This window comes from Nycticebus coucang, chromosome X (genome assembly GCF_027406575.1).
Source record: "Nycticebus coucang isolate mNycCou1 chromosome X, mNycCou1.pri, whole genome shotgun sequence".
In the NCBI taxonomy this organism is placed as follows: Eukaryota; Metazoa; Chordata; class Mammalia; order Primates; family Lorisidae; genus Nycticebus; species Nycticebus coucang.
The window spans coordinates 18,245,103-18,264,897 of NC_069804.1; the positions used below are offsets into that span (position 1 = coordinate 18,245,103).

General features: G+C 44.6%; 1 protein-coding gene across 1 annotated transcript in view; it reads right to left on the reverse strand.

Moving 5' to 3' along the window:
- MAP3K15 (mitogen-activated protein kinase kinase kinase 15) overlaps positions 1–19,322 on the reverse strand; it is a 157,096-nt gene extending 137,774 nt beyond the window's left edge. The window contains exon 1 of the mRNA XM_053578963.1: positions 18,884–19,322. Coding sequence (XP_053434938.1) covers positions 18,884–19,241 — 358 coding nt within the window. The 5' untranslated portion in view covers positions 19,242–19,322. The remainder of the gene's footprint in view (positions 1–18,883) is intronic.
- Positions 19,323–19,795: the final 473 nt, after the last annotated feature.

Sequence of the window (19,795 nt, forward strand, 5' to 3'; positions counted from 1 at the left end):
AAATCTTATTTTCCAGAGTCATAAGAAGGAGCCAATCTACCCACTTAGTGTCGGGAGGTCAGCAAGTCCTTACCAAGTGCTATGTCGGGTGGCCACTAGTTGCTGGGGGACATCAGGTTTTAATGAGGAGGAAGGAAGGGAAGAGCGGGGACATTAGAAAACTCTCCGGTCTCCTATCTTTTTGTTCCCCACTATATAATATTTTGTAAGAATGACCAAAAATACACATCTCAAAGTAAAACTCAATGGAAATCAAATAGGTGAGAAGGAGGAGGCGGGGATGGGTAAATTTACACCTACGAGGTACAATGCACACTTTCTGGGTGAAGGGCACACTTGAAACTTTGACTTAAAATGTATAAAAGCAAGGTATGTAACCAAAATGTGTGCACTCTTGTGATATTCTGAAATTTAAAAAAGAACAAAAATACGTTCTTTTCATAACTACATAACTGATTGAGCCGTGTCCACCACCAGTTTTCCCCCAAATTAACATGTCATGTATAAGCCAACTACATTTACTCACTGAGGTCAATGGACTCTTTGGGCTCAATTTCAGACCCCTCGCCATGAATACACGTGTGCAACACACAGCAGCGCATAATTTCAACTGCTTTATCTTTTGCACACACGCGATATTCTTCCAGCTAACAATGCAGAGGAAGAGGGCAGCGTTACGTGGCAAGCTAGGTGGCATCAGTACTTTACATGGTGGCAATGTCATCATCCATGCCATCACACTTCACAGTTCCAACTCTGGGCTCCCCCGCCAGTATGTGAGCACGCCACCTCAATACTTTCATCTTCGTCACCTGAAGGTTCCTCTTCAGCTTCCTTCAACCCTTTTGTAAAGGGGTTGCTTTGACATGACTCTTCCGCAGATTCTTTGTTGACATGTTCTTAGCAGGCTTTTCTGACCAGTAAATGACAATCCCTTCTTTCAAAAGGTTCATGTCCACATGTTTGTAATTGTGAATTGAGCGTCTATAAACACTCTAGTGCAGATGTCCTTATGGTACTCAGTACTAATCTGAAAATAGTAAACCAGGCCTCCTCAAACTTTTTAAACAGGGGGCCAATTCACTGTCCCTCAGACCGTTGGAGGGCCGGACTATAGTTTAAAAAAAAAAAAAAAAACTATGAGCAAATTCCTATGCACACTGCACATATCTTATTTTGAAGTAAAAAAACAAAACGGGAACAAATACAATCACATCGCCACATGTGGCCTGCAGTTTGAGGATTCCCGTAGTAGACCAACAACTGCAGACCCACACGAGAGAAAAACACAGTAAAATTCCAGAAGGGAGGAGGAGGGATGGAGGGGTATATGGCACATTTCCTGGGTGAAAGCCTTACCTACAACTCAGACTTTGGACTTTACCTTACACACGCAAATAATGTAACCTAATCGTATGTGCCCTCATATTAACCCACAAGAAGAAGAAAGGTCCATGTCACGTGCCACCATCAAGATGTGTGCAGTTAGTTCTACAGCTGCTGCCACACACTGCAAACCCTGAGAAGGTACTCTGAGCTTTGCTGTGATAGTGACAAAAATCATAAGATTTTGTACAGATATGGGCAGGGTGAAGCAGAGGGGGACAACTAAAGCCCCAGCCTTCTGGCCACGGGACTGACAAGGGAAGCCCCAGTAAACCTCAAAGTACAATGGAGGTTGTAGAGGGGGAGGAACGTTAGAAAACCAGTCCCCTAAATTGTTTATGAATTCCTGGGCTCCCCACCCAAAAGCTGTGAAAACACAAATCTGACCCCAAATCGCAGACCAAAGACTTTGAGCTCACATACACCACTGCCCAGGGCCCAGGTTGGCCACTGGGAGTTGCACACGTGGTTCAGATCCAACCAGCTCTGAAAGGCTTTGAAATCAGAACTGGCACGATGCTTAGCAGTAGCAAAAACAAAAACAAAGAAGACAGACACCCAGTGTCCCTCAAAAAAAGATCGCTAATGTAAACAATGATGCATCCACCCAAGGGAGCACTATCCAGACACAAACAATAAAGAAGATTCCCATATACTGATCAGGAAATATGCCCAGGCAAAACTTAGTTGAGAAAAGCAAGGTACACAACAGTACTACTTTCTGAATAAGAAAGGGACAATAAGAATGTGTATTTATAGTTGCTCTTATTTACATAAAGCAGGAATAGGCTAACTTTTTCCATAAAGGGCCAGGTAAATATTTTCAGCTCTTCAGGCCAAACAATCCCTGCCATTGTAGCCTGAAAGTGGCCATAGATGAATGGGGTATGGATGTGTTTCAATAAAACTTTATTTATAAAATAAAGGCAGCTGGCCTGGAGGTTGTAGCTTTCTAGCACCTGACATAAAGAACCACTTAAGGATAAATAAACTAAGAAAAATATATGGGAAATGGCATAGGTGGGATGAAAGAAAAATCAGATAGATTGGACTCAATCAAAATTAAACACTTTCATGCTTTGAAAGACAAAACCAAGGAAGTTAAAATATAACCCATAGAATGAGAAGACCATTTGTGAATCACATATGTGACAAAGGACTTGTGTCAAGAATATATAAAGAATTCTGACACAATGGCTCATGCCTGTAATCCTACCACTTTGGGAGGCTAAGGTGGGTAGATCGCTTGAGCTCAGGAGTTCAAGACCAGCCAGAGCAAGAGTGAGACCTCCATCTCTACTAAAAATAGAAAAATTAGCCAGGCCTGGTGGCACATGCCTGTAGTCCCAAGCTACTCGGGAGGCTGAGGCAAGAGGACAATAGGATCACTTGAGCCCAAGAGTTTGAGGTTCCTGTAAGCTGTGACGCCACAGCCCTCTACCAGGGGTGACATGGTGAAACTCTGTCTCAGAAAAAAACAAACAAACAAAAAAAAAAACCAGTCAGCTACCACTTCGAACCCACTAAGCTGGCTATAATAAATACAGACAGACATTAACAAGTACCAGCAAGGATATGGAGAAACTGGAACCCTTATACGCTGCTGGTGGAAACGTAAAAATGGTGCAGCTGCTTTGAAAACACTTGACAGTTCTTCAAATGGTTAACAAGGTGGAAATAACCCAAATGTCCGTTCATGAACGAATGGACAAAATGTGATATATACCCAAGATGTATGCATTCAGCTTTACAAAGGAAATTCTCACACATGCTACAACACAGATGTGGCTTGAGAATATTATGCTCAGTAAAAGAAAACAAACCCAAAAAGACAAACACAGGCAGTCTCCAGGCTAAAGATGAACCACTGATGGCTTCCATACTTTTAAGTGGACTCCCAAGGCTCCCCAGAAGGATAGTTTATAATTAAGTAATTAATAATCTGGGGACTAGTTTCTTCCGTGCACGTAAACAAACCCACAAGGTGTAAGAGGCACTCAGGCACAGCAGACACGCTGGCTGCTAGTCTCACAGACAGAGCAGCAGCTGACAGGAACACGGGAACACGAAGAATAGGAAGGGCCAGAGCTAAGAAAGTTTGCGACCACAGAAGGAGCCGAAGCCTTTCGTCTCATGGAAGCAGGATTTGCTGAGCCTGAGGAGCAAGAGCCTAACGTTGAGCGGTTACACAGGTTTACCGGGCAGTAAGCAGGAACATCAGCTGCTACAAGGCCATTTATGATGGAAAAACGAAAGGGACTTTGCAACCCCAGAAACCTCTCTCAAGAAACCGACTGGAGTGGTGAGCTCCCCTCCTCCAGCCACAGAATCAAAGCCTGATTCTCCAGCACCCACTCCACCCCCTCCGGCACCTTCTCCACCATCATCTTCTGATTAATGTCAGCCTCCCTTCTGGCCTCAGAAATGCCCCTTCATTTCTGTACGTAGCATTTTTTTTTGAGACAGAGTCTCAAGCTGTCACCCTGAGTAGAGTGCTGTGGCATCACAGTCCACAGCAACTTCAAACTCTTAGGCTTAAGTGATCCTTTTGCCTCTGTTTTTCTATTTTTAGAGATGGGGTCTTACTCTTGTTCAGGCTGATCTCGAACCTGTGAGCTCAGGGCAAGCCACCCGCGTCGGCCTCCCAGAACGTTAGGATTATAGGCGTGAGCCACCGCACTGGGCCTAGTACATAGTATTCTTTTTTGAAATTTCTCCTATCTCCTATCTAAACTTTTCATGAGTTTGTTTTTATGTTCTATTTGTTTAAATTAAGAGAAAGGGCACACTAGTTTCTATAACTTATTATTATAGTACAAGAATATATTATTACTGCAGTGTTACACTGTATCATTACCACATGGGTAACATAAACCATTATTAACTGTTCATCCGAGTGACACTGGGATCCGAGTGTCATACAAATCTAACCTAAAGACCTTAGGAATGTATCTGGTCTGTAAGCTGGGAACTAGCTGAACCATGATTCCACTTATGAAGTATCTAGAATTCTGAGTTCAATTCATAGACAGAGTAGAATGGTGGTTGCCAGTAGCTGGGAGGAGGGGGAAATAGGAAGGTTTTCTTTAATGGGTACAGCGTTTCCATTTTTCAAGATTCTGGAGATTGGTTACACACCAATGTGAATGTACTTAACACTACTGAACTGTACACTGTCAGAGGGTTAAAATTGTAAACTTTACGTTATACATTTTTAACATGATACAAAACATTTTAAGTATTAAATATAGTTACCATGTGATCAAGAAAACCCACTCCTAGATATATACCCAAGAGAAATGCAAACATATGGCCATATAAAAGCTTAGAGCATTATTCATAACAGTCAGAAAGTAGAAACAGCCAAAATGCCCATTAAGTGCTGAATGGATAAATGTGGTGTACCCATGCAGTGTAATATTATCCAGCAATAAAAAGGAATCATGTACTTATCTGTGCTACAACCTTGAAAAGGTGCTAAGTGGAAGAAGCCACACACAAAAGGTCACTGATTTCATTTATATAAATAAGTCAATCCATAGAGAAAGAGAGTAGAGGAATGGTTGCCTGGGTCAGAGGGAGGTGGCTGGAATGAGGAATGGCTGCCAACAGGTACAGAGTTCTTTTGGGGGGTAATGAAAACAATCTGAAATTAGATAGTGTTGATAATTGTACAACTCTGAATACACTAAAAAAAAAATCACTGAGCTGCTGATTATATGTGGGTGAATTATATCTCAATAAAGCTATTTAAAAAGAAAAATCCCAATACTAGAATATTCATAGCAGCACCACTGTTTATAATAGTCTCAAACTAGGAACTACTCAAATGTTCATTAATGGTAGAAAACGTAAACTGTGATATATTCTTACGATGAAATGCCACGTAGAAATGAGAAGGAATGATCACCATATTAATATAGAGGAATCCCACAAACATAATGGTGAATGAAAGGAGCCAGACGCTAAAAGGTACAAACTCTATTATTCCATTTATAAGAAGTATAGGAACAGGCAAAATTAATCCACGCTGATGAGAAATCGGCATAGTTGTTACTCCCGGCCAGGAGCAGGCCTAGAAAACGGAAGCGGCCACACTCTGGAGAGCTGTTAGCATCAGCTTTCTTGATATGGGCACTGGGTATGCAGTGTGTGTAGTTTGTGAAAATTCAGGGCAGTACCGCTCAAGAGTATATCCTTTTTTCAGCGTGTGTGCGCGCGCACATAGACCTCAATAAAAAGACAGAATAAAGGGCATAGTTAATGCAGTATCTATGCCTCTCCCTCATCAGGGGGCAAGGAATGGAAGTTAGGACGGAATCGCCAACCTTTGGAAATTTTCCTTACACACTGCGGAAGTATAATGAGACCCCACTATGGAATGATTATCCAAGAGATTTGAGCCTTGAGTCTTTAAAAAGATAATATTTTTTACTATATAATCATGCTACTTTTAAATAATGCATACAAATAGCATATCTATACTAACAAATGAAAAGTGATAAACAGAAACAGTTATTGAAAGACTGACATTGTTCATTTAATCATAGACACATGCTTTTACATATATTAGATACCTCATAATGGGGTTATATCTTATTCTCATAAACTAGAGTCTAATTATGGAAGCATTAACTTAATACTTTGTGAAAAGGGTAAGTTCACACTTTGGCTTTTGGCAATTTATTCTTTCACAAGGCACATTTCATTCTAGAGGTTCTGGTATGTTTATTGGTGAAGGCAGAAGGGAGGGACACAGGGGAGCAGACATTTATTGAGCACTTACTAAGTTCAAGGTACTAAGCTTGAATCTCTACATAGAGATCTTTTTAAATGAGGTTCAGAGACATTAAGTTGTCCGGGGTCACATAGCCAATCAACAATAGGGTAGAAATTCAAACTCCGGCCCACAAAGCCAACGTCCTTTCTCTTCCACCCCTTATATTACCATGGGCATTTGGACACGATAGAAAACATGTTGGCTCAGCGCCTGTAGCTCAGCAGCGAGGGCGCCACCTACACAAAGTGGAGCTGGCGGGTTCAAACCCGGCCTGGGCCTGCCAAATAACAATGACATCTACAACCAAAAAATAGGCAGGTGTTGTGGCAGGTATCTGTAGTCCCAGCTACTTGGGAGGAGGCGGCAAGAGAATCGCTTAAGCCCCAGAGTTTGAGGTTGCTGTGAGCATGAAGCCAAGGCGCTCTGCTGAGGGTAACAAAGTGAGACTGTATCTCGTAAAAAAACAAAAAACAAAACATGCTGGTAAATTTTCTTTATGCGTCTATTCTGGAAGGTTTTGATCAGGAAAGCAGAAAGGCCACCCTCCTGAAAGATAACCTGAACTTTTTGTACTTTCTTGGATAACAAGATGAAAAAGAGGCAGCTGTGGTCCTGTTATCCAGACTCAAAGCACCCAGAGCACTCATCCCAGGCAACACCGGCCCCTCCACATTTGTGCAAAGCGTCAGGCTCCATTTACCAAACGGCACCTGTGTCAACATTAATTTGAGATGAACCACAGATCTAAATGTAAAAGCTAAAACTGTAAAGCTTTCTAAAAGAACACATGAAAAAAGAGTATCTGCACAACTGCGACCTGGAATATTTCTTAGGGCAGATACAGCAGGCACCAATAAAATAATATTCTAAATTAGACTTCAAAATGAAAAGCTTCTGCTCATCAAAAGCCACCATTAAGTAGACAAAGAAGCAAGCCAGTGTCTGGGAGCAAATGTTCACAGAACATCTTTCTGAGAAAGCACACTTAAATCCAGAATATATAAAGAACTCTCATAATTTGGTAGGAAGATGACAGACCACCCAATTAGATGGGTAAATGACTTGAATGGACATCTCACAAAGGAAGATACTTGCATGTTCAAAAAGCACATGGAGAGGTACTCAACATCATTACTCATGAGGGAAAGGCGAATTAAAACCACAAGGAGAAACCACTACGTCTACTACTAGATAGACTTTGTGACTTTGTAACTTGAAAAGATAAAAGTTTTGATGAGGATGTAAAGCCAACGGAACTGTCGCGTATGGATCGGTATTGGGAATATAAAATGGTTTAACCGCTTCAGAAAAAGGGGTGAAAGTTTCTTATCGATTTTAGCATCCGTCTAACCTTTGACCCTACCATTCTCTTAGGTAGCTGCCCAAGAGGAATAAAAACATTGGTCCACAGAAAGACTCACATACAAATGTTCACAGCAAGAGCCCCACCCCGGGAATGTTCATCAATAGGAGAAAGGCTAAATGAACTGTGCAATCAGACTTACATTAAAAGGAACAAATTACTGATGCATACAATATGGATGAAGCTCACAAATGTCATGTTGGACAAATGAAGTCAGGCACTAGAGTATACACCGGGCGACTCCATTTACATAGAACTTTAGAAAAGGTAGCTCTAATCCAAAGCAGAGGACAATAGGTAAAGCCTGGTATGGGGTCAAGAATGGGGTGAAGGGAGGATTGAGGGAAGCGGGGACATGAAGGAACTTTCTGGGAAGATAGAAATGTTATATATACTGGCCAGGTACAGTGGCTCACACCTATAATCCTAGCACTCTGGGAGGCTGAGGCAGGAAGACTGCCTGAGCTCAGGAGTTTGAGACCAGTCTGAGCAAGAGTGAGACCCAGTCTCTAAAAATAGCCAAGCATTGTGGTGGGTGCCTGTAGTCCCAGCTACTCGGGAGGCTGAGTCAAGAGGCCAAGAGTTGAAGGTTGCTGTGAGTTACAATGTCACAATACTCTATTGAGGGTGACAAAATGAGACTCTGTCTCAAAAAAAAAGTTCTATACTGTGATAGGGGTTTGGGTTAGACGGGTTCAGTCATTTCTCCAAGTTGTACAACTGAGATTTGTGTGCTTCAACATATGTACCTTTTACATTTAAAATGTTCAAAACTAAGTTTTAAGGATGGGTGGGGAACGGGGTAGATAAGAAGTGAGATGGCAGAATGTTAATACTTGTCAGAGCTGGGTAACAGTATGTACTTGAAATTTTCCATGATATAAAAATTTTTTTTAAGTTATCAAGGTCAAGTGCTTCTGCCTCTCTGCACTTTCTCTTTCGCCTCCCCTGTGTCTCTGCCTGGCCCCCAGGTTAGTCTCCTGAAGCCCGGATTCCTAAATGAGCTCTACCTCCTGCCAAAGCCCTGGACTCAACTCCATTCTGCTCTGCGGTCCCCACCCCCACCTCTACAACCAAGCCCCAACAACCATCAGGCATTTCTGCCAAGTCATGTCACACCCAATAGCTCAAAACCTGTGCAAGGTACTGGAAAGCAAGAATTTTTCCATGGGGCGGTGTCTGTGGCTCAGTGAGTAGGGCGCCAGCCACATACAACAAGGCTGGGGGTTCAAGCCCAGCCGGGGCCTGCTAAACAGCAATGACAACTACAACCAAAAACTAGTCGGGTGTTGTGGCGGGCGCCTGTAGTCCCAGCTACTTGGGAGGCTGAGGCAAGAGAATCGCCTAAGCCCAAGAGCTGGAGATTGCTGTGAGCTGTGACGCCACACACTCTACCAAGGGCAATAGAGTGAGACTCTGTCCTCTCCCCCCAAAAAAGAAGAATTTTCCAGTCTACTCTGTAAAATTTCAGCCCTATCTCAACTACATTATTTGACTCACGATTTAAACAGTATCTATCTCAAAGCCGAATACACAGAAGGCTTTGGAAAAAGTTTATGGCTTATATTCCAAAATGATGTTCAGAAGTTGACTGGTGGGAACTGAAAATGCACTTCACCCTAGTAACAATACCTAGTTGACCAGCTCACAAATGTCTATCTACCCTAAAATGCACTCAAGGTTCAAATGTAATGTCTCCATTAAATGCTGCAGGTTCAATGCTTCTTTCAAAGTAGGCCCACATGACTAAGAATTGAGGAAAGTTCCAGGCTCAATGCTGAGTCAATAGCACTAACAGCAGCATAGAAAGGAGGGAGACTCAGGCAAGGGCCCCCACGGGCAAGCCAGTGGTCAGGTCCAACAGAAGACAGTTGGGGCTGGGCTACACAGGGGTGGGGAATGTGCAGCCTTGCAGATACATGTGGCCTTCTGGAACCTTGGGTGTGACCTTTTGATGGAACAAAGGGATTGTTCGTGAAGTTTGGAATCAGGCAAGGGACCACATGTGGGAATCTGAAGGGCCACATGTGGCTGTGAGGCTGCAGGTTCCCCAGCCCTAGAGGGGTTCATGTGGCCTGGTCCCTGGAATTGAAGTCATTGCTGCCCGGCTTGAGCTCACTAAGCCACTCACTCCAGCAGGGAGGGAGAAGGGAGAGAGGAAGCAGCTTTCTGAGTTCTAGCCCCATCCTTCATCTCCTACTGTACTTGTTTAAAGCAAAATCATACTTCTATTCTAGAAAATAACATACAATATAGACAAGCCCAAAGAAAAAGAAGCCGTATTCTCACCACACAACTAAAACCACGGTTTCCATTACAGCATGCCCAGCGTGAGTTTTTCTAGTCTCTTCTGTTAGATATGCACTGGTGAGTAGAAAGGTTCAGACCTGTAAATGTATCATTAGGATGTATCTTATTCTTCATAAAATAAGAGCACTATCTCTATGGCCTGGACACCATTTTCAACATGGTTGCCACAGGACACTACATTCTGAATTTCTGTTGTGGGCACCAAACATGCTTTGCTTCACGTCAACACAACAAGCAAAGTGTTACCCATGCCCACTGTTAGTTATTCTTAAAAGAAGCTGGGTAGATATTCCTAGGATCAGTCAAACAGTAGCAAAGAAAACTGCTTCTGGCTCCCTGCCACTGAAGAGTTTGCTCTCTGGCAAAAGATCATTAAATCAATAATGATTTAATCACAGTTGTGTTGCCTGCTAGGAAAGAAAACCTCAGCATGTAAAAGCCAGCTGGGAGAAAGAGGAATCTGTGAAGGCTTCCTTGAAGAATTCAGATGTGAAAGCTGAACAGGTTTTGGCCAGAGGAAGACTGCAGGTAAGGGAGGGGACAGAAACCAGGATACAGTGGCTTCTTGGCAGACAATGTGGATTTGAACACATCATGATTGGCCCAGCTTTGAGAGACCAGTTAAAAAGCTGTTGGCGGTAACTCAGATGAGAGACGATGGGGCTTGAATGAACGTGGTAGCAGGGCACATAGCGAGAAGCAGGCAGACTGGAGAACCATGATGGATGTAATTAACTGGATTTGGCAATGAGGGAGACCGTGGAATCAAGACTGACTCCTAGGTTTCTGACATAAACTGCTGGGTGGATGATTTTACTCATCAATGTTTGCTTACCTTAGGGAAGATAATGTCTCAATTAACTATTGTCCTTATACTCTGCTAGAAATAAATTTGGCCCATCTCCTGACCACGTGGGGATGCCACATACAATTTTGGCACTGAATCATAGGGCTGCCTGTTTCATCATTCCACACCCATTGAACCCAGGTACCCCACAGGACCATCTTTGAACTGTATGCATTTTCCAGAATGATGAGAGAGTGTCCAGCAAATTATAAGAAGTCTTAAGGCATCTTTTGAGTAGGAGTAAATACATACATGTGTGGACTGAGCCCACGAAAGCGAGCTGAACCAAGAGCTACATTTAGGCATTTCCAGCAGAATACATGGCAAGCTGTATTATTCAGGCTGGGCTAGGCTCTGCTGCTACCATAGACAAATCCCCCAAATTTCAGGGCTTTAACTACCAACCTAAACACATCATCTTTAAGTTTGCCACAACAGAAACAGCAATGGAGGAGGTGCATCATCTAACTCACTTGGCCCAAAGCAATCCTATTGCTGTCATTCACATTGCATTGACCAGCCTGGGCACGAGCGGCCAAAGGTTGGCCAGGAAATGTGGAAGAATATATGAGGGTTTCGTGAGCAATGTCTGCCACCTGATGCATCAAGCTAATGACGAGTCCAGGACTTTGCAATGTGGGCTAATCTTACTGGAGTTAGGTGATATCTCCGAGTGGTTTTGATTAGTATTTTTCTGATGATTAAAGATGAGCATTTTTACATGTGTTTGTTGGCCATTTGTTTGGCACCTTCCGAGAAGTTTCTGTTCAAGACTCTTGCCCTCACAGAAATGAGGTTGAGTTATCAGCCCTCTGTCAGATTCATAACATGCAGAAGTCTTCTCCCATTCTGAAGGCTGTCTGTTTGCTTTGGCTGTAGTACCCTTAGCTATGCAGAAGCTTTTTAGCTTGATCATGTCCCACTTATGTATTTTTGCTGTTGCTGCAATTGCCAGGGAGGTCTTCTTTATAAAATATTTTTCCAGGCCAAAGTTTTCAAGCATTTCCCCCACACTCTCTTCTAGAATTTTTATTGTTTCATGTCTTAAATTTAAATCCAGCAAGAATCAATTTTTATCAATGGTGAGAAGTATTGGTTCAGTTTCAGTTTTCTACAAGTGACTAACCAGTTCTTCCAGCACCATTTGTTAAATAGGGATTCTTTTCCCCAGTGAATGTTTTTGTTAGGCTTACCAAAGATCAAATGATGATACGTGGCTGGGTTCATCTCTAGATTCTCTATTCTATTCCATAGATCTATGTCTCCATTTTTGTGCCAGTACCATGCAGTTTTGATTATAGATTTATAGTTTTGGTGGTGTGGATGTGGAGAGAAGGGAACACTTCTACACTGCTAGTGGGATTGCAAACTAATACAACCTCCTTGGAAAGCAATATGGGGAATTCTCAAAGAACTAAAAGTTGACCTTCCATTTGATCCCCCAATCCTATTAGGTATCTACCCAAACGAACAAAAATCATTTTACCACAAACACATTTGCTCCAGAATGTTTACTACAGCTCAATTCATAATTGCCACATCATGGAAGCAACCCAAATACCCATCGACCTATGAACAGATTAACAAATTATATGTATACGATGAAAAACTATTCAGATATGAAAAGATAGAGACTTTGCATCTTTTATGTTTACTTGGGTGGAGTTGGAACACATTCTTAGTAAAGTATCTCAAGAATGGAAAAAAAAAGTATTCAGTGTATGCAATACTTTTATGAAACTAACATATAAACACTTATACACTCATATGAATGATAAAACACAAATATAGTCTAGCAAGGGGAAGAGGTAAGAGGGGAGGGAGGAGGCGGAGGACATTTGATGGGATCTCACCTAATGTGCACAATGCGAAGGTATTTAGCATGGCCCCCTTTGGTGAGGGGCTCTCCTACAACTTGAACTTTACCTTGGAAGTGAGAACAATGTAACCCAAAAATTTGTTCCCTCATATTAATTTGAAATAAAAAAAAAGGGTTCAGGAAAAAGGGTTCTCACATAATCCACATAGAAGGCAACAAAGATGACTAGAGATAGCCTTATTTTAAACCATTATGTGTCTTATTTTTATAGAAAGTCCAAAATCACTGTTGGATAAAAATTAACAGAATCACAACAGCATCATTTATTACAAAAGGAAAAAGTTACCTAGCCTCCAAAACTGGTGAAACTATGAAAGAAGATAAAATATCTCCTCCAACCCCACCCCCCATCACCAGTATTAACCCGATGGCCCAAGCACCTCATTTCTGTTTTCTTAGCCCAAAGCAGCATAGTGTGGGGGCCCACGATTGGCATCTATTATGAACAGTGATGACCCATGACACGAGATGATCCATGGCGTGGACTCTCTAGAGATAAGCTTCTAGCAGTTGGGCTAGATTTTCATAACCTAAGCTGCACTCTCTTATCACTATAACAATCAATCCAAATTCCAGTAACCTGACCAAATAAACACTTTTCTTTTGTTTACACAAAATCCAAAGCAGATGTTCCAACAGCGATCCTGCAAAGAGTAACTCAAGGATTGGAGCACCTTCCATCTTGCACCTCCCACCATATTTTACGTGGAAACTCCAATGTTCCCATAGAGACCATGGAAAGGGATGGGAGAATAGAGGAAGGCCTACTAGATATGCCAACACCTTGGCCCAGAAGTGACGGACATCTCTTCTACTCACATTCCATCGGCCAGAAGTGTTGTACGTCCCACTTAGACTCAAGGGACATTGGAAAATGTAGTCATCGGTTCTTAGCAACAACTAGGAGCACAACTTGGTCACCAGCTATCTCCACCACACTTTGTATCCCCCACTGACTCTCCTACAAGCCAGCCAGAAAAGAGGATCATCAAATACAGCAAAGCCAAAGGACTAATCTGGAGACTGGAGCCCTGGTCTTGGTCTTTTTATCAGTGTTCAGGAAACACAAGTATCCCCTGTTGTAGGTGGCAACACACTGCAACTTTTAAAATCGAAGTGAACAAAACGGAAAAGAATCAGAAGTAGGGCCCTGGAGCAGAAAGTAACGTTTGAGTGAGGTTCACAGAGGAAAGAAGTTAGGCAAAGCCAGACACACCAGGTTTGGGAAGACTACTTGTGCCTCAGGGGAGTTACTGACAGTGCTTGATCAAAGGGGCTGTTCTTATCATTTAAGCAGTTAATAGCTAACTTGAGAAAGATGCTGATTAGCATCTAAGTAGAGGCCCTGGCTTAGACTGGTCATTGACTAACCACCAAACAGAAGAATAAAGAAAACAATGTCCTCCTGGGAGATAAATGTAGTCTGCCCGTCCAGATCTCATTTTAAGATTTGCCACTACATTAAGGGTATTCAATCATAGCATCCTGGGAGAACAGAGTTTCCAATAGAGTCACAACCTCTGAGAAAGCACAAGACAAAGTCACACAGTGTCCTCCCTGTAGGAGGTCTTAATTTTAATGTGTTGACAAGCTCTGAGAACCTCCAGGAGGGAGACATAGCCTGCAGGTGAAAAAAGTGGAGGTGGTCACCCAAGTCCATCCAGTCCAAACACACAATATGGCAGCTGAGGTCATGACTAGGAATTCAGTAAAAGCAGAGAGATGGGCAATTAAACAAAGGGAGTCAAGGCAGATCCAGAAGAAGGGTTTTTTCTAAGAGAAAAAAATAAAAGACACATTTTGTTCTCCAAATACTGGAAGTAACTAGGCAATTGGCCCTCACTTGCACAAGTTGATAGTTCTCCTGAATTCAAGATTCTAGTCTTTGGAGATGAATTATAGATGCTCAAAATAAATAAAATTCAGAAATATAGTCCTGCTAAGGGCACACATAGATGACCATCACCTCCACTAAAAGCAAAATAATCCTATGTTTCTCAAATTAAACATAGGATTATCATATGACCCCAGTGATTCCACCTGCGGGGTATACACACCCAGAAGAAGTGAAAGCAAGGATTCAGATATTTGAACACCATGTTCATAGCTGAATGATTCACAATAGCCAATGGAGGAAGCAGCCCAAATGCTCAGCAGGGAATACATGGCCAGACATTATGTGGTATATCCAAAGGATGGAATATTCGCATTCCGAAGGACTAACTTCTGATGCACTACAACACAGGTGAACCTTGATGACATTAGGCTAAGTGAACTAAGCCAGCCACACAAGGACGCATACCATGCGATTCCACTTACACGAAATATCTAGAACAAAGGCAGATTCATAGGAACAGAGTAAATGCTGCTTACCAGAAGCTGAGGGGAAGTGGAAAAATGGGTATTTTTTATTTTGGGGTTATTTTTTAATGGGTACAGGGCTTCAGTTTGGGAGGATAAAACCCAACGGTTGACTAGGCGGAGCACAGAGGCACGGGAGGGCAGTGAGAACACTCCATGGAATGGTGGACACAGGCCATACATTCATCCAAACACAAAATTCACAGCACCAAGGCTGAACCCTAGTGTAAACTGAGGGCTTTAGGCAATGACATGTCAACATGCGTCTAGGTTCATCGATTCTAGCACCTGCACCACTCTGGTGGGGGATGTTGACAGTGGGGGAGGTTGTGTCGGAGGGGGCCGGGGGACCTACAGGAAGTCTGTATGCTCAAGTTTGCTGTTAAAAACCACTGGAAAGCCTTTTTTGAAAAGTTCTGGAGATGGATATTGGTGATGGTGGCATAACAGTGTGAATGTTACACCACTGAAATGAACATTTAAAACACGATTAAAATGGTAAATTTTGTTACTTGTATTTTGCTACAATCACATGGGTTTTGCCCTGCCCCTCAGGCCCGTGATAGTGTCCTTTCACAGCAACATCCACTGTCCCTGCTTAGACTACCTGCAGCTTTCTGCAGCTCACTGAATCACCCAGGCACTGGAGATGAACAGCCTCAAGATTTAGACCCACACAGGACTCCCAAAAACAGTACAAGGAGATGGAAAACCACCACCACCATCAAACCCAGCTCTGACTCCCTATGAGGACGGGAGACAGGAAGTGCTTCAATGTCACATCTAGGGTCGCCTTTAAAACACACTTGAGGTAGTTCAATAGCTGCCCTCCCTCACAAGCCTTTTTCTAGAACATCCCCCTAGACAGAAGGTCTATCGGCCTTCTGTGATGAGGAAAACACTCTGTATCAGTGGTTCGCAACCTTCCCAATGCCATGACCCTTTAATACAGTTCCTCATGTTGTGGTGAGCCCCGACCATAAAATCAAGTAGCAATGAAAATAATTTTATGGTCGGGGCTCACCACAACATGAGGAACTGTATTAAAGGGTCATGGCATTGGGAAGGTTGAGAACCAACTGCTATATCTTTGCTGTCCCATACAGGGGCCACCTGTGTTTCCCCAGTACTTTGAATGTACTTAGTGCAACTAAGGAACTATTTTGATTGTATTTTAACTAATTTGCCTTTTTTTTTTTTATTGAGACAGAGTTTCACTTTATTGCCCTCGGTAGACAGCCACGGGGTCACAGTTCACAGCAACCTCAAACTTTTGGGCTCAAACGATTCTCTTGCCTCAGCCTCCCAAGTAGCTGGGCCTACAGGCGCCCACCACAACGCCTGGCTATTTTTTTGTTTTAGCAGGCCCAGCTGGGTTCGAACCCACCAGTCCTGGTGCATGTGGCCAGCACCCTACCCACTGAGTACAGGCGCCGCCAACTGATTTGCCTTTAAATAGCCACACGTGGTTAGTGGCTACCAAATTGGACGGCCTGCTTTTAGAACTTTAACATGCCAAAATGACAGTTCTTTTTTTAGAGACAGAGTCTCACTTTGTCACCTTTGGTAGAGTGCCATGGTGTCATGGTTCACAGCAACCTCAAACTCTTGGGCTCAAGTGCTCCTCTTGCCTCAGCCTCCCAAGTAACTGGGACTAAAGGCATCCACCACAATGCCACTAGAGACAGGGGTCTTGCTCTTGTTCAGGCTGGTCTCGAACCTGAGCACAAGCACTTCACCTGCCTCGGCCTCCCAGAGTGCTAGGATTACAGGCGTGAGCCATCGTGCCCGGCCTTCTTTTTGGTGGCAATGCCAAAAGATACAAGAGACCAGGAAGGGAGCCGTTTTCCTTACAGTTCCTTTGGTGACAAGCCATTTGGCACTTGGGTGACATTCATATGCATGTGAGACAGGAGTCAGTTTAATCCATACACCTACTTAGTGGAGTTGTGCATACACCTTTTCAAACGCATGAAACTAGTTTAATTAATTATAAGAGAAGTAATTGACTAAAGACCGGGGCCAAGTGAACCAAATGAGGCTCCTGGTGCAGCCCCAAATTTGAGGCAGTCTGGACCCAGAGTGAGCAAAGGTGATACACCTGTTGTATAGCTCTGGGACTGAAGGCCTGAGTGTCAATGTCTGAACCTTCACCCCCAGCCTGTTAGAAGGGACCCCACTAGCAGGTGAACATTTGCTCCACACGCGTGTGTACAAACACAGAGACTCAGAAAAGCAAAGCCACAGCACGTGAGTTTCTCTGAGTTAGCACCAGTGGGCAGGAGGAATGCGTTCTCCCTAATGGCAAAAGGGACATTTAACCATTTAGAGAAGAGTCTGTTCAAGCTCCAGTTTTGGAGCAGAATGAATAGAAATAGAGAAAAAATTAAGTGGTTCTAGGTGAAGTGGGCTCCTGAACAACTTTTCTAAAAAGATGTGAAGCGTATACTTAGTATGGTCAGAAATGTCAGGAGGGTGTTTAACAGGTCCAGCTGCCACTTGTTTAAACAAACCTGACACCTGACCCCCCCACACCCACCCTTTCAGCTGGGAAGGATTTGCTCTGGACAAATAAAACAAACCCCCCCAGATTCGTGCTGCCTCCAGCAAACAATGAATGGTAATAAACCCTGCTTACTATTTCAGTGGAGCACCCACCTCGCCCCATTTACCTTCCCATATGCTTTTAGGTTTAGGGTAGGCACTCTTATTCCCTTTGACCAGTGGAGAAACTGAGGCACAGGTCCTCCCAGGTAATTACGGTCTCACATATAATGCTTAAGAATGTCACTCAAGTGCAAAAGGCTTGTCACCAAAGGCATTGTGAGGAAAACAGCCAAGCAACTATTATTTCACACCTAGAGAAATGCTTGCCAACCCAAAGTACTGTTTCGAAGGCTGGATTCTTATGGCACACCTGTTACAGTGAGCGTGGAGATCAGCGTCCTGCTCCAGCAATAGTTACCCTGAACCCCTGAATGCTGTGCATTATGGGATAAAATATCTGTCACATGGTGATAGGTCACACCTCGCCCTCCATGTGTGTTGAGGGCAGGAATTAAAGTGTGCAAAAGAACATTGAGCTGTTTCTAAAAGGAGGCCAAAAAACACACGTAAGACACTGATTCCCACTCCTAGCCACAGAATGGAGTCACCTGGGAAGCATTAAACATTCCTGAGACCGCATAGTCCGGGCATTGAGAGTTTGAAAAGCTCCCCTGGTGTTTTTTTTTTTTTTTATTTCGCTTTCAATTGTCTTAGTTTGAAGTTTTATTTTTCCTTTATTATTTATTTACTTAGACAGTCTCACTTTGTGGCCCTCGGGAGAGTGCCGTGGCATCACACAGCTCACAGCAACCTCCAACTCGGGCTGAAGCGATCCTCTTGCCTCAGCCTCCCGAGTAACTGGGACTACAGGCGCCCGCCACAACGCCCGGCTTTTTTTTTTTTTTTTTTTTTTTGTAGAGATGGGGTCTCACTCTGGCTGAGGCTGGTCTCCAACCTCTGAGCTCAGGGCAGTCCACCCGCCTCGACCTCCCAGAGTGCTAGTGGCGGCTCACACCTGGCCTCCCCTGGTGATTCTCGCGTTGGGACCCAGGCTCATGCCGGGTGGGTGGGGGGGTGAGAAAGTGAAAGTTAGATAACTGGAGGGGAGGAGGCTTAGCATCGCCTTGTTATAGGCCCTTTCTTGGGTTATCTAATATTTTAAAAGTCTTAAGAATGAAGGGGTCTAAATGCCAGTAGTCTCTGTTTTCTGGTCTGCAAAAGGGTACAGACCTAGGGTAGGTTACCTACCTTCTCCCTCGTCCAGTGGTAGGACGGTCCCGTCGTAAGGGGGTGAGAGAGATGTGGAGGGAACCAGGAGAAAGAGGGGTTTAGGGGGGTACTACGGCTCGGCACGTGCGAGGGTAAGAAGAGCTGGAGTGAAGGGCAGACGAAGGAGGCACCGGCCCTCACCTGCATCGTAGAAGGCGTCGAGCACGGCGGTCTCCCCGAAGTCAAGTTCCCCGAAGGGCACGGAAGTGAGATGAGCGCCCTCGGCTTCGCAGGCCCACAGCAAGCACTGCCGTGCCCCCGCCTCCGGGCCGCCGGCCGCGCCGCTCTGGGAGCTCTCACCGCACACGTATACTGCCCGCAGAGCCCGCCGCGGCCCGACCTCGCCGCCGCCACTGCTGCTTACTGCAGCGCCCGCCGCCGCCCCGTCGGGCTCCGCTGACCCCGCTGCGCCCTCACCCCCAGGCGGCAGCGGACAGTGAGGGGACTCTCCTGACGCCCCATGGGCCCCAGACCGGGGAGTCCCACCGCAGCTCTCCATGCGACCGTCCGGCGTGCCCTGCTCGGTCCCACCTCTGCGCGAGTGGCCGGCGGCTGCAATCAGCCAGGAGCTACAAGTTGCAGCGGCTGGCACCGCAGTCCAGGCACCTGCTCCTGGGGGGCGGGACGCGGCGGGAGCTGGGAGATCCAGCGCGCACCAATGGCTCCACGGCGCGCAAGCGACTGCTGCACCCTCAAGGGCCGGCTCACTGTCAGACGCCGCTACCCCCGGCGCCCTCTGAAGGCGGCAGAGAAAGAGGCGGGGGCTGGGGACGTCAGGGCTAGCGGACACGGCGGGGGCAGGGGGCCTGGAAAGGGCCGCAGGGCAGGGGCCGGGATGGCGCCCCCTGCCGCCTCCTCCAGGCAGTGCCCAGAGCCTGGAGACGGCGGAAGCAGGAATTTCAGAATTTCTCTCTCTCTCTTTTTTTTTTTTTTTGCATCCCTCTAAGCCTGACCATCATTAGGACCCCCCAATTTCGTTTTTCTGAAAACAATTTGAAGTTTTCAAGCAGGTTAAAATTCTTTCAAATCACTGATTAGATATAAATATCCAGT